Below are 15,557 nucleotides of genomic sequence, written 5' to 3'. Positions count from 1 at the left end.
TTGCACATTCTCACGTGTAACATAATTAATCTTGTGTAAGAGGAAATTTACTTTGAAAGTAACACTTCTCAAACCACCATTTGCAATATTTTCCCGCGACCTCTTAGACATAGGTTCATTTGAGCAGTTGCCGGAGAGCACCAGCAGACAGATGTTACTATGCATGTGTAGCTACGATGATGTAGGAAGCCTGTGTGAGGTGTCTGCTCTGCTCTTACACCTTTTGCCGCATTTCTGTTTGGAATTTCATGTGTAGTGGGGCATCACATGATCATGAACAGCAGTGTGGCATGTTATTTGGAGGAGATGTATGGAGTTATTGTACTCAGGGAAATTGTTATCTACATAACAAATGCGAAATCAGAAGGCAGTCCTTGGCACAATATTCATTTCAAAACTATACAACTCAAAGTACCCTAATGTTTTGCTCTGTGATGACTTTAACAGAGATTCTTATATAAAGCCTTGTAAGGATTTAAATGATAAAACTTGGTGTGCCGCCATTCTATAATTTACTGAAGAATGACATTCTGTAAATTTAAGATGTAAAGAATACAAATTAATAAATAATGTCAAGCCCAGAGGAGCAACCAAACAAGTGTCAAAACATGTCTTATGATTGGGAAACATTGTGTTTCATGGAAGGCAGGTATGTACAATTCTGCTACCGTTTTTCAGTGTGGTTTTCGGGATGCCACTTTTCTTGGAGTACCATTACTGTATTATCTCATGTTTAGAATTATATATTAATACCCTCAGCTGCTAATGGGCGTTGATATATATCAACAGGGACAGGTGAAAATGTGTGCCCTGACCAGGACCCGAACCCGGGATCTCCTGCTTACATGGCAGACGCTCTATCCATCTGAGCCACCGAGGGCACAGAGTACAGTGCGCCTGCAGAGACTTATCTCTTGCACGCTCCCCGTGAGACCCACATTCCCAACATGTCCACTCCACTACATTCGTAGTGCGCCTAATAGATGTTTGCCCTTCACACTCATTACTCATGTTGGGAATGTGGGTCTCACGGGGAGCGTGCAAGGGTTAAGTCCCTGCAGGCGCACTATCCTCGGTGCCCTCAGTGGCTCAGATGGATAGAGTGTCTGCCATGTAAGAAGGAGATCCTCGGTTCGAGTCCCGGTCAGGGCACACATTTTCAACATGTCCCCAATGATGTATATCAACGCTTGTTTACAGCTAGGGTGTCAATTTAATTATCATTTCATTCTAGAGAAGCTGCACGGTCATCAATGGTATCCGTTCTTTCGGGAACAGATACTACCTTCATATATTGCTTGGGAAAGAACTAAACAAAGGTTCTCTACACTATATATGTACATACATACCTGTATATAGAAGTATCTGGTTTCTGTGTAGTTTCCATTGCCAGCCAGAGATGTAGCTCTCACTCTAAGGCTGTAGTTCCCAGGTGACAGATTCACAAGCATGTATGAGCGGTTGTTCCTAATAAACTCACTCCTAGGTGTACATTCAACAATCGTCTTGGGCTGCAAGAAATATAAAACTTCATCATTACAGTTACTGTTTTCTATATCATCATCTTATTGGTAGTTCACGAGATTAAGGATCAAATCATTAACAGTAGCTACAGTTATACTTCATGGGACTGAGTAAGGGTGCAAAATAATACCTAAGTATTACTGAAACAAGATTACAAAATTACTGAAACCCTAATGGTTAAAATAAAATGAAAATTAAAATAATGCGCAGAAATTTTAACTAACAGTTAATATCTTCTTGTTTCTCTCTTTCTCTATACATCTCTTTCTTCTCTCTCTCTCTCTCTCTCTCTCTCTCTTTATCTATCTATCTCTATCTCTCCATCCATCTATCGTCATTTGTTTCATCCCACGCACCCGCATCGCTGAGTTACCTAATGTGCAACTGTTAGGGGACACATGACTAAGGAAGCTGGATCAAATCATGTTGGGGGAATAAATGTTCACCAAATGTATTAGACTGACAAGGGGAGAGAAGTGGTGACGAACAATTGTTGATTACAAGAATTTGCAGAAACATCCTGGATTAAATTTTAAACCTCTCTGAAACATCACAAAGAGAGAGAGCACATGCCATTTGAAGAAACATTTGAGAAGAGGCCCATCAAATATTTAGAACATAAAAAAATACATTATGAACAATTTTAAAACTAAAATAATGAAACAGTGAGTGTAATATGGAAAACACAGATTATTTGAAGTATCGTATCTTGCTGATTTTGAAATCAGTTTCCAGAAAATAACAGCAACATAACTGATGACATACTGATGCCATTAGCCATCAAATCCAATGATTACTTTGTAACTGTTGGAGAAAACATGATAACAAATTATAATTAATCAAATGCAGAGCTATTACATTTACTGCAGCAGACATTTTACCACCACTTAAATATTTCAATTTAAAATTGCAACTCCTAAAGAGTTTACAAAAATCATTAAACTGGTAAAGCCTAGTAACTCTTATGACTACGACTGCATTTTTACTAGAAAACTGAAATCTTGTGCTTAGTTATTGGTATGCATGTGTACCTAATATGTTCCAAAACGCTGAGCATTAAAATGTGATATTCTGGTACTCATACCTCAGGTTATATTGTTGATAAAAAGGTAGGGTCAAATGTTTTGGACAGCCCTTGGGCTAGGGACCATTCGTATACTCAACAGAAGTATTGTTTTAGTGTCACAATCCTGCAGTACAGGGTCAAATTTTACACACATCCTCCTGCTTAGGCAAATGGAGCAAACTGGTTGGTTCTTTTTGCACTGTGTGTGGTCTATGGTGGGCTTGATGGGACTTACAGACACACCATTAGTTCGTGAGTGGTTCTTTGTAAAATCCAGGAAAAAAACCTATATTTTCACTGTCACTAGCAGAGCAAAACTCAGCCAAGGATTTCAAGTCGTCTCAGCAAGTGACTGAAACTTTTTGCACTATATTTCTGATCTCAAACATCCCTGGAAATTTTCTTGATACCCTTATCTGTTTCCAAGATATAGAGGTTTGGAGTTACCCAACTTCTACATGTAAAGTCCAGTATAGGTGAAATCTAAATAATAAATAACTGCAGCAAAATGTTCAAATTTAATGATGTATTCTCTAGACATTTATCTAGAAGAGCTATCTCCCCATTTTCAGAAATCTTTATCTGTTATTGAAACCCATCCTTGGATTCCCAGACAGCTAAGCATAGCAAATGGCTGTAATTTTTCTGGTGTATTCCTAAGATCGTGATATCGAACAACCTTGAAAATTTTCTTCATATCTGTATCCTCTTCCAAGATACAGAGGTTTAAAGTTACCCTACATGTACTAGTAAAATATGAGTGAAAAATCTGGTGTGATGTGAAAATGTAGTTTATAAGGTGATGTAGCATGTACAAACATGTTGCACAGTGTCTCTGTTATCATCTGGGAACCACTGTAGTACTGAAGCACATGCAAAATTTTTTACACGTCAAATCCGATCTGAGGTGCCAAATTAGTTCTGCATTACTTAAGTTTCACGTAAGTAAAGTGTCTAAATTTTACTGGCCAATACATTTCTTTCCATATGAGTTACATGCCCTCCTGCAGCAGGGAAAAGAAGGAAGCCAGTGGAAAAATGCTCCAATCAGAGCACAAGAAATGTGAATATGTTCCTGTTTATTTAAAAGATTCTGACTGAAACATGAGGCACCAGCTGCCTCATTCTACCTCCTCAACACCTTTGAAAATTTTCCCAAAAGTTGTTGCATGCAAACTTATTCTTGCTATTTTATGCTGAGACAGAAGAAGACAGCGGCAGTGGCAGTTGCAAAGAGACGGAAAAGTAATAAATACTGGAAGATAGCAGACAGTGGCTGTGTTTATGAATGAAAGAGACAATGGCAGTGTGAGAGAAAGAGAGAAACACAGTGGCAGTGGAACATAGCTGACGATGACAGAACTGTACTAGAAAAAGGGTGAAGGAGACAGTGCCAGGGAGGGACGCATAGAGAAAAGGAGAATGTGGGAGTGAGGGGGAGCCAGTGATAATGAGGGACCAAGTATCTGACAATCACAATGAGAAAGAGAGAGATAGTGACAGTGAGAAAGAAAGGAATGAGATATTAGCAGTATGAGAGAGGAAGTAGGAGGCAGTGGAAGTGAGAGGAGACTGTAGCAGTAGGATAGAATGAAGGGGCTGTGGCTGTGACACGGGAAACAATGACAGAGAGACAAGAAGAGATAATGACAAGTTGGGCAACATGAGTGAGTGAAGAAAGTGCAACAGAGTGGATGGGTATGAGCAATGTACAGCAATGACTTGTGGTTGTGAGTGAGTTACAGTTACAGGAGCTTGTGGGAGTCTGTGGTGAGCTGCATGTTTAAAAAAAAAAAAAAAAAAAAAAAAAAAAAAAAAAAAAAAAAAATGAATATGTTCACAGGCTAAAATTTTTGGGGAAATTTTTAAAAGTGCTGAGGAAGGTAGAATGAAGCAGCTGGTACCACACTTCTTAGTCAGAGTCTTTTAAATAGTCAGAAACATAAGTCACATTTTTGAAGGAAGCATGAAGCAGCTGATATCACACTTCCCAGTCAGTCTTTTAAATAATCAGAAACATCGTCACATTTTTTGGGCTCCAATAGGAGCATTTAATACCGCCATTTATAAAAACAACACCTACAATCTTATATGTATTTACATACAAGTCAGCTATGTTTACGTAAGTGTTTGACACATATGTTGCAGACGTCTCTTCTTCCTCATCCTCTCATCTCTATGTGTCGATTGCGTACTCCCCACTCTGTCTCTTCATCTCCTCCCCCTCCTCTCCTTGTCAATCTCCTCCACCTTTCTCTCCAACTACATCATCTTCTCCCCTCCCTCTGTCAATGTTCTCCTCCCCTCCCTCTATCCATATCGTCCCACCCCTCCTCCTTTTCCACCTGTCCACTATCCCTCTCCCCCCTTCCACCTACCGCCTTCTGCATCTCACCCTCTCAATGAGTATCTCCTTCTCCCCACACTTGCTGTCCTCTCTCTCTCTCTCTCTCTCTCTCTCTCTCTCTCTCCCTCTCTCTCTGCCCATCCCTTCCAACCCCTCTGTCGATCTCCTCCTCCTGCTCCTCCTACTTTTCTCTGTCCATCTCATCCTCCCCATCTCTCACTACCCATTTCCTACCCCCCATCTCTCTGCTCTGCCTTGCCCATCTACACGTGTATTCCGCACAAAAGAGGTTGATGAAGCAGGTCGATACTACCCCTAACACAGGACACTTGTTGTGCATGGCAGCCTACACTTTGGGGGCCGCAAAAAGATATTATTTCTCGTCCCTGATGTGTAGGTTGCACTGCAAAGCAGGGTGGTATGGCAGACTGATATTACTTCCACACAAGCTACCTGTCATGCAGGGCAGCCTATACACCTACCAAAAAAACGGACTAACATTGCCATGGGCGGAGCTTGTGTGGTACATATTTCTGCTGCCAATATAATGCAACTCATTGCCAGTTCAGTGCCATCTGTGTTGTCAACTTGGCTTCATATGCAGTGATTGTTTTTGCTAGTGCTGTTTTGTTTATGTTTTGTTTTTTACGATTGCAAGCTTACGTGAACAATGTGCAGCTGTGAAATTTTGTTTTCTGCTGGGTAAAAATGCTTCTGAAACTGTTTTAATGATGAAAACAGCTTATCAATATGATGCTATGTGAAAAACTCAAGTGTACGAGTGATTTGCTCGATTTAAAAATGGCGACATGTCGACTGATGACAAACCTCGTTCTGGACATCCATCAACTGCCCGAACTGATAAAAATATTGAATAAGTTTTACAGCTTGTGCTCAAAGATCATCGACAGACAACTGATCGACTGTCAGAGGCTAGTGGGTATCTTGGAGCTCGGTTCAACAAATTTTTATGGAAGATTATGGCGTTTCAAAGAGAATATATGTATTTCAGACACTTATATTTATGAAACTGTGAGACATAAAACTATGACACTTTGGACACATATTTAAGAATCTCTCAAGTTTAGATTAGCAGCGACATGAATAATATCAATTGATACTCTAATTCCTGTGTTACCCAGGTAAACATGTCCATCGTCACCGATGCTGTGTCAGTACTGATCTAGGTTCTGTGGTAGTGTTGGTGTGTACACGCATTATCTGTAATGAAACCCCACAGGAAGAAGTCACAGGGCATCAAATCTGGTGACCATGGAGGCCAGTAGAGAAGTGCTCAGTTGCTGGCTGTCTGACAACCAATCCCATGGCCCGGGAGTATTTCATTCAGAAATTCATGAACTTGGCTACACCAGTAAGGGGGTAACCTGCCTCATTGAAAAATGAAGTTGCTCTTGTTTAGCCTTAGAAACAAACAGTTTTGTAACACAGCAAAGTATTGCTGACTGTTAACAGTGTTTCAATCAAAGAACAATGGGCCGTAAACAGGTGGATCAGATAGCACACAAAACACACTGACTTTGGGTGAATCTTCTACATGTTCATTGTGTACATTGTTTTCTGTAGGTCCTGAATTTGTTTGTTTACTTTCCCATAAAGGTAGTAAGTCAATTCCATCACTGAACACAATGCATTGCATAGAAGCATAATCATCACTGTCAATAGCATTCTGAAGCTTGTTCGAAAATGACACACTTTTGTGTTTGTCATCATGATGTAGAGCCTGTAATTTAAAATATGACAAATGTTGTTGTAGGGAGTTGTAACTCCCGACCAGCTGGTCGTGTTGCTTTTTTAGGACTACACTGGAAAGCAGTTAGAATTCATGCAACATTTTTTCTAGAAACACAAGAGTGGCCAGAGCTCCTTCCTTTACATACACATCCTGTGTCTACAAATTATCGATACCACCTGTGAATGGTCCAGCCTTTTGGAAGATCAGTCTTTGCACTGACATCATGGAATCACACTTCACAAACTCGAGAAAACAAAGTGATTTCTGCTGTAGAGTAGCCATTTTGCAACCTCTGATGGTAAACAAGTAAACAGAAGACACCCAACATCTAGCGCCAATGAGCATAAATGTATTCACTCCTCCAATAAATTAGCCATGGTACAGTTTTGACAACATAATACTTTGTAATAGGTATATTCCTCTTGAAACTCCCTGTCTAACAGAAGAAGATTATCTCCTTCCAGTATTTCGTAAGAAAAATAAGAGAGAGAGAGAGAGAGAGGTCAGTCACACTAGGATGCTGACTCCCCTTCCCTTCCTTTCATAACTACTTCACTGTTTAGTTTTTGTAGAAGATTTTACTACAGGAAAAGACATACATGAATGACTCGCTATTAAAGTTCTAGTTCATATAAACAAGAGAAAGCCTTTGATTGTCCAACAATAAAACTATACATGGGAAACTAAATGTCGTGAAATTAGTGGCTGGTTGTTTTCCAAACATATTGACAAGAGATATCAGATTTCATGTGAAACATGCTGTTTCTTGTGTTTGAAAAGTTTTGTAACTTAATTACACTAAACTTAAAACATACATCTTAACATATTGCGAAATAGAACTGCTGACCAACACTTATCTTCAAGAGATGTAATATACAGTTCTGCCAAAAGACAGGTGAAAGTAAAATTGTTGTTGCTATCCTAGCTTTCGGAAATGTTAGTTTCCACTCCATGGAGGAGAGAGGGATATGTTGGCAAAGGTTAAAGCAGAAAGGCAGATCACTTAACCCCAGGATGAGAGGACCCAACGTACAGTTTGCAGAACCAGAAAAACACACTGCAGAAATGGTGGAAATTGTAACAGTTTAGCAACATTTCAGATACATTCCTCACTCATCAGACACACAAAGAAATACTTTTTTTAAAAATACTGTACTTGTGCAAGAAAATTTTTGGATAGCCAAAATGCGTACTTACCGGGACTCTATCAACACGTCCATACTCAATCTGGTATGTCACAATTATTCCATTAGGTTGTTTGGGCTCTTCCCACCTCAGTTTGACAGTGCCTACAGTTTGATTCACTTCTGCAGTAAGAGTTTGAGGGTTGATGTTATCTGCTGTCTCTGAAAAATTTAGAACAATGTTCTAGCAACATGTAGAAAGTGAGGGGAATAAGCACACCAACAGTGTATGAAAGAATGAAACATCCAAACTAGTAAATTTAGATTTCTACAAAATTTTAACAATCTCACAGGACATATTCAACAGAAACTAACATTTGTGACACAGTTACATCACTTCTTCTTTCATTCATTCACAGAATATATTTTTATAAAATGAAGATGGTAACTGCAAGTCCCTAATGGGATATAAATAAGTACAGGTAACGGAAAAGAAAAGGTAAATGACTCACTTTATAGTTGAGCTGTTTAGTCACCAAGAGGCACATAACAAGACTGAGGGCATTGCTAAGCTTTAAGATGAATACTTCTTCATAACAGGATACATAAGAACATTCACACCTGCACAACTACATTTCCCTGGCATTTTGATGGCATTGCAGCTCAAATGTGGTGAGGGTTCATATCAGGTGGAGGGGGCAAAGGGAGAGAAAAGGAGGTGGAGAGCAGGAGGGAAGTTTGGCTCACTGTAGGCCACAGGCAATGTGCACAATGACATGGAGAAGGGGACCAGGAGGAGAAAACAGAACAGACGAAGAGGGAGACAGTAGAGAACAGGCACAGTGACAGGGATTAAAGCAGTTGCGGGACAGGGCTATTGTAGATTCAGGCCACGAAGATTTTGCGATCAGAGTGTGTAATTCAGAGAAGCTTGCATTGGGGGTAAGAAACCACATGGCACAGGTTTTAAGCAGCTGTTGAAGTCCAGCAGTTACCTTTCAGTAGTGCATCCACACCAGGAATTCTCCAGCACTATTCACATCAATTAATTGCATCTCTGCCTTCGTGCACAAATTATTTAGATGATATAGTGGTGTTAGGCTGCTCAGCAAACAAGCACCTTAGTAATTTCTGCACCATGTTCCAAATGTCATCAGAGGCAGGCCTTAAATACAATAGAGACAAGTGTATGTTCTTTCAAACTGAAGTTGACTACTTGGAGCATGTAATTGATTCTCGGGGTGTTCATCTGACACATTCGCACTTGCATGCCATTTTTGACCTCAAACCTCCAGAGAACTTTACTGAACTGCATTCAATGCTAGTGAAGCTGGTGTATTACATCCACCTCATTCCAAGTGCAGTTCAGGCTGTGGCACCACTACAAATCCTTTGCTGCAAGAAAATAGCTTTTGTGTGGTCCCATGAATGTGACATTGCTTTTTGATGACTCAAAGACTCTTTCCTCAGTGATCGTTGCCTAGTTCATTTTGATTCTTCCGAACGTGTGGTCTTGGTTGTGGATGCCTCTTTGTATGGCATTGGCACTATACTATCATACAGGATTGGTCCTGCTGACAGACCAATAGCTTTCAGAGAAATTATTGACAAACACAAAAGGAGGCTCTTGCCATCATCTATGCAGTGATAAAATTTCATTAGTATTTGTATGGAAGAAAGTTCTACTTAGTTACTGACCATGAGCCTTTGCAGTCACTTTTCAATTCGGCCAAGCCAATCGTGAATCACACTGCGCAGAAACTGCAATACTGGCTTTCATCTTATCACACTATCAATATGAGATAATGTACAGGCCCACATACAAGCATGGCAATGCAGACATGCTTTACTGTCTTCCCTTGGAACCAGATCCAGACTTTGACAGATCAGAAGCATCTTCTTTCCACATGGATGCACATGACTCAAGACATGCTGCACCAGTTTCCAAAAGATCTCTAGAAGGTTGCCAGGCAATAGCAGTGGATCTGGACTTGCAGATTCTGTTACATTACATCCACACTGGTTGACCTCACATGTCAAATAAATTGTTTGCCCGTACTTTGCACGTCAGCATTACTTGTCTGTGCTACAAGGTGTCCTACTGCTATGTACTGAATCTGAACAACTACATGCGGTCATTCCAAAGGTTCTTCACAGGCATGTTCATAGTTTGATTCATCAGGGTCTCTGTGGAGTGGTCCACCCCCCCCCCCCCCCCCTCCCCCGATCAGCTTATCAACATTGCACATGGTTTGACAAGGACTCACAAATAAAGCAGATGATGGCACAGTGCCATGCTCATGCATGGAGGCAGCCCCTCTTTTATGACTATTTGATTGGTTGAAGCCTGAAGGGCCTCAGCAATGCTTGCATTTGGATTTTGATGGACCCTAATGGAACACTCATTGGCTGATTGTCCTCAGCGTATATACCGGGTGCACCCGTAAAACTGTCCCCTGATGCTCCTCTTCTGTCAGGTCTAAATAAAACTCCTCCAGGATTCCCAAACACACGTCACTGCTCACTGTCGTCTCAAACAATACGGGACCCCTAACCCATCTGGTGGAAATGGCACAGCAAACACCAATGTTCTCGACTTGCAAGGGTACCTGGTGGATTATGTGTGGATTTTCTGTAGACCAGTACCAGTTGTTTTGGAAATTTATGTAGCCAAACAGGTGAAACCATGTCTCGTCACTCATGATGAGCCTTAAGACACCACTGGCAACACTTCTCAACAGCCATGAACATAAATACACTCTCTTCTGTAGGTCAGGCTCCTTCAATTCTTGCACAACACTTATCTGGTATGGTTTTATCTTCCATCTCCTTAACACACATCTGCAACTTCTCTCACTTGCAAGAACCTGCTGACTCAATTTCCTGGTTGATTCGTGAGGACTTCTTGTCATTACCTTCTGCACCTGCCTCTTTAATTCAGGTGTGCAGACAGCTTGTGATCTGTTCCTGGCAGCATTTTGAACTGATACTCTACGCCACCACTTTTCAATCAACTCATGTATGATCCTTTTTTGCTGGCACAGAACGTCCTGGAAATTTCTCCTGAATCAAATTCTTTGTTTCCATCAAAGATTCAGTGCGAATGAACGCTTCAACAATGGCAACCCACCTAGATAACAAACATGGCATTATCACACACTCTCACTAACCCACCTTCACACAACAAAACCTTTTTCTCAACTGCTTTTGACAAGTTTCACTGTCTGCAGCTGAAGCTGTCTTACATAACAAAAAAGTTCTGCACAGTGTCGGTACATTAGAGGAAATGGTTAGTTCATGTGCAACTGCTTGGTAGACATTTTTCGTTTTCCATGCTTTCCATTATTACTGACGTGCATGCACTACAACATTATCACTGTATAGGACAGGCTAGTTTTATGTTCTGCACTCTGTAGAGAGTTTCCTCTTGTGGTTCCTCTGCACTCTACGACAACATGTTGCACTCTTCAAGCCTTGCAATACGTATTTTCTCTTGAGGATCAACAAGAGTTGCTTGTGACTGACAATGGATCAAAATTTACACCTGCAGGATTCAAAGACTTACGTACAGCCAACGAGATTTGTCACACACAAGCATGCCTTTTTGTCCACATTCCAATGGAGAAGTGGAATGCTTCATTCACACTTTTAAGCAGCAGATGGATAAACTTTGCACGCACCATATATGGGACCAAGCTTTGCTGCTCTTCTTGTTGCACTGCAATTCCAAGCTTCACAATGGTGCATCACCAGCAGAAATGAAACTTCTTGAGAGATTACAACTGTGTGATGGAACGAGACTCGAACTCGGGACCTTTGCCTTTCACGGGCAAGTGCTCTATTGACTGAGCTATCCAAGCACGACTCATGACCCATCCTCACAGCTTTACTTCTGCCACCTTCACATGGGTAAGCCTTGTCTGCGCAATATCCTTTCTTCCAGAAGTGCTAGTCTTGCAGGGTTCACAGCAGAACTTCTGTTAGGTTTGAAAGGTAAGGAGATGAGGTACTAGCAGAAGTAAAGCTGTGAGTGTTCCGGCATAGCCACAAGCACTGGCACGAAGAAGAAGAAAGCAAGAGCAGAGAAGACTGTGACACAACGTCAGCCAATAGCCCGCTGACTAGGACCATGCCATGACAGGAACTGCCTCTACAAGAAGAGAATATAAGTGCCGCTCCTGCCAGCCTCGTCCGCACAGTACTACACCTGGCCTAGCAGAGAGTGCTACGACAGCTGTTATTAGTGATTCATATCCATTGCTTGTGTGGACATTGGCTATGGCGAAAGACATTGTTTCCATGTTGCCCATCACTTGCGACACCGTTGTAAATTCAAAGTTAAACATTGTCAATCTTCCTTATTGCAATAAAGACTATTAATGTGATTTGCTTGAATTGTTGGATAGCTATCTGAGAAAGCTGCATCCTTTTGGCACCCTACAAGAGATGAGTGGACAGGACCCCACAATGAGGACGGGTCAAGGGTCGTGCTTGGAGAGCTCAGTTGGTAGCGCACTTGCCCGCAAAAGGCAAAGGTCCCGATTTTGAGTCTCAGTCCGGTACACAGTTTTAATCTGCCAGGAAGTTTCATATCAGTGCACACACTGCTGCAGAGTGAAAATTTCATTCTGGCTGGCTGACTTACTTCACAGACAGAATCACTGCACCTTGCTCCAGTTGCTGCACCCACTGTGGCGGCCGGCACGTACTCTGCCTGCTCAGGCAATATACAAACCTAATGACTCCCTCTTGTTTCTATTTTTCTGTCTATTCTTTTTTTTTTTTTACAAACCTAATGACTCCCTCTTGTTTCTATTTTTCTGTCCCTTTTTTTTTTTTTTCAGGTCAATTAGTGGTCGGGAGTGCTAGGAATGGGGCACTGTCATAAATTTGCTCAGCAACTTCCATGTTTTTATATAGGATCCAGGGACATTGCAGTGGTGGCACCTGAATCAATTTTGCACCTGTAGACTGTGTGATCTTGCCACTGACTCTTTGTTCCCAGATTCATAGCCTGCTGGATGATGCAGCCTACACCCCCTCCGGCTACTTGGGGCACAGCATCATCAGCACCTTGCCCTGAACTGAAAGACCTGGACCATACACCTGATTTGTCACCAAGCTGACAGCAGATGTCTACAGGCAACGGTTCCCTCCATTCCGCAGTTGGCGAGGGGTCCGATGCCATTGAGGTTTGACCCGCAGAAGACCTCGCACAATTGCTGGATGCAGAGGCACGCCCTCCACCTCATTTCTCTGGGGCTCTGACAGGGGCTTGACTTCAGCCACAGCTTCAGATCAATAATCCTCAGCATTTCCTTTTCCTGCATCCACACTCCCCCTCACCCCACTGTTGTTAAAGCAATCATCACTACGCAACAATGGTAAGGGGTTCAACAGGGGAGGACACCTTGAAGTTTCCTGTGGGCACCACGAGTGGCACTTTGAACACTGCCACCAATCAAGAATCTCCAGTCCACCAACCAATGATGACGGCAGGACAGTGTTATAAGCAGCGGCCTCCTGGACACCAGTCACTACTTCTACTTTTAGTTCCATGCTCCTAGTGAGGGTTCTGTATTGTTAGTTGGTGCCTAAAATTACTCCAAGTTGTTGGTAGTTAGCTCTATCGACAAATATTTGATGATTACAGATGTACACCCAGACCTCTGATAATTGCAAACCAAGGCCGTAAAAGTTTACAGCAGTGTAGCAGTTCTTTGGAATAAGGTGAGTACAATATATTTACTTAAACTGCATATTTGTCAACTATCTTTTGCTTGCCTTTCCAGGTGCCTAAGGTGCCATATCCTTTGGCCACCTTCCACTCATTTGTCATTAGCAACAAGGGCATAATGGTTGCTGATATGCAAACACAACAGATTCAAACTCGAGAAAAAAAAATACATGGCATACTTGAGTAGAAGAAGGGATCAGTTGACAGAACACATTCTGAGTCATCAAGGAGGTGCCAATTTGGTAATTGAAGCAAGTGCTGTGAATAAAAATTGTATAGGAATACATAGGCTTGAATATCCACACATCAAAACAAGTTTGTGCATCACCCTGGTTCCCATAATCCTGAAGATAGATGATGACTGTGGATATTGTATCACAGACACAGTCCCTTTGACTGTTCTGAGATGTCACAAAACCTGCCAATAGATGTAAACGACCATGCACGAGCAGCGCCTATTATATGGAGGGGGTCCGACAGCCGATCGGTTCCAGTCATTCCACGGAAGGAGGTACACACCTCGTGTTGTCTGTAGTTCAACCATGCCTAGACGATCAATACCGTGGTTCAATCGCATCCACATTGTTACTTTGTGCCAGGACGGGCACTCAACAAGGGAAGTGCCCAGGCGTCTCAGAGTGAACCACAGCGATGTTGTTCAGAATGGAGGAGATACAGAAAGACAGGAACTGTCGATGACATGCCTCGTTCAGGCTGCCCAAGGGCTGCTACTGCAATAGATGACCGCTACCTATGGATTATGGCTTGGAGGAACCCTGACAGCAATGCCACCATGTTGAATAATGCTTTTCATGCAGCCACAGGATGTTGTGTTATGACTCAAACTGTGCACAATAGGCTGCATGATGCGCAACCGACGTCCATGGTGAGGACCATATTTGCAACCATGCAGCATGGTACAGATGAGCCAGACAACATGCCGAATGGACCACTCAGGATTGGCATCACATTCTCTTCACCGATTAGTGTCACATATGCCTTCAACCAGACAATTGTCGGAGACAACCCGATCAGGCTGAATGCCTTAGACACACTGTCCAGCGAGTGCAGCAAGGTGGAGGTTCTCTGATGTTTTGGGGTGGCATTATGTGGGGCCAACGTATGCGGCTGGTGGTCTTGGAACGCGTCGTAACGGCTGTACGATACGTGAATGCCATCCTCCGATCGATACTGCAACCATATCAGCAGCATATTGGCGAGGCATTTGTCTTCATGGACGTGCCACCATCGTGCACATCTTGTGAATGACTTTCTTCAGGATAAGGACTAGAGTTGCCAGTAAGTCCTCCAGACATGAACTCTACCCAACATGTCTGGGATGGATTGAAACGGGCTGTTTATGGACAACGTGGCCCACCAACCACTCCAATAGAGGGATATACGCCCAATCACCATTGAGGTGTGGGGCAATCTGGACCAACAGTGCCTTGATGAACTAGTGGATAGTATGCCATGACGAATCATCATCAATGCAAGAGGACATGCTGCTGGGTATTAGAGGTACCGATGTGTACAGCAATCTGGACCACCACCTCTGAATGTCTTGCTGTATCATGGTACAACATGCAATGTGTGGCTTTCAGGAGCAATAAAAAAGGCGGAAATGATGTCTATATTGATCACTATTCCAATTTTCTGTACAGGTTCTAAGACTCTCAGAACCGAGGCGCTGCAAAACTCTTTTTGATGCGTGTAGTAAGCAGGTTCAAATGGATGTAGATTGCCATGGTTTTGCAAAGATTAAGAGGCTTGCACAGGACAGCCACCCTCTCCCCACCGCACCATCCCACCCCACAGCCTCCTGATGCCTGGCAGTCTCTGCACACTCCATCAGACAGCAGTCTTCTCTCCCGCCATCCATAACCTGCTATCCCTCCTCCTTCCATGCCCCCCCCCCCCCCACAACCCTACAGATTGCTGCTTTCATTCAATGTAACAGTTGCATTCCGGTCTGAGTTGCTGGAGATGACTGTCACGTGTGTATG

At 42.4% G+C, this 15,557-nt stretch overlaps 1 protein-coding gene across 1 annotated transcript in view; it reads right to left on the bottom strand.

The window, feature by feature from the left end:
- The window catches only part of LOC126263526 (insulin receptor), a 102,584-nt gene that overhangs the window by 33,548 nt on the left and 53,479 nt on the right, over positions 1-15,557 (bottom strand). The window contains exons 12-13 of the mRNA XM_049960620.1: positions 7,888-8,036; positions 1,350-1,511 (exon numbers count right to left, since the gene is read on the bottom strand). Coding sequence (XP_049816577.1) covers positions 1,350-1,511; positions 7,888-8,036 — 311 coding nt within the window. The remainder of the gene's footprint in view (positions 1-1,349; positions 1,512-7,887; positions 8,037-15,557) is intronic.

This window comes from Schistocerca nitens, chromosome 6 (assembly GCF_023898315.1).
Source record: "Schistocerca nitens isolate TAMUIC-IGC-003100 chromosome 6, iqSchNite1.1, whole genome shotgun sequence".
Classification (NCBI taxonomy): Eukaryota; Metazoa; Arthropoda; class Insecta; order Orthoptera; family Acrididae; genus Schistocerca; species Schistocerca nitens.
Note: the sequence above shows the minus strand (reverse complement) of the source record. Positions and strands in the feature narration are given on the sequence as shown.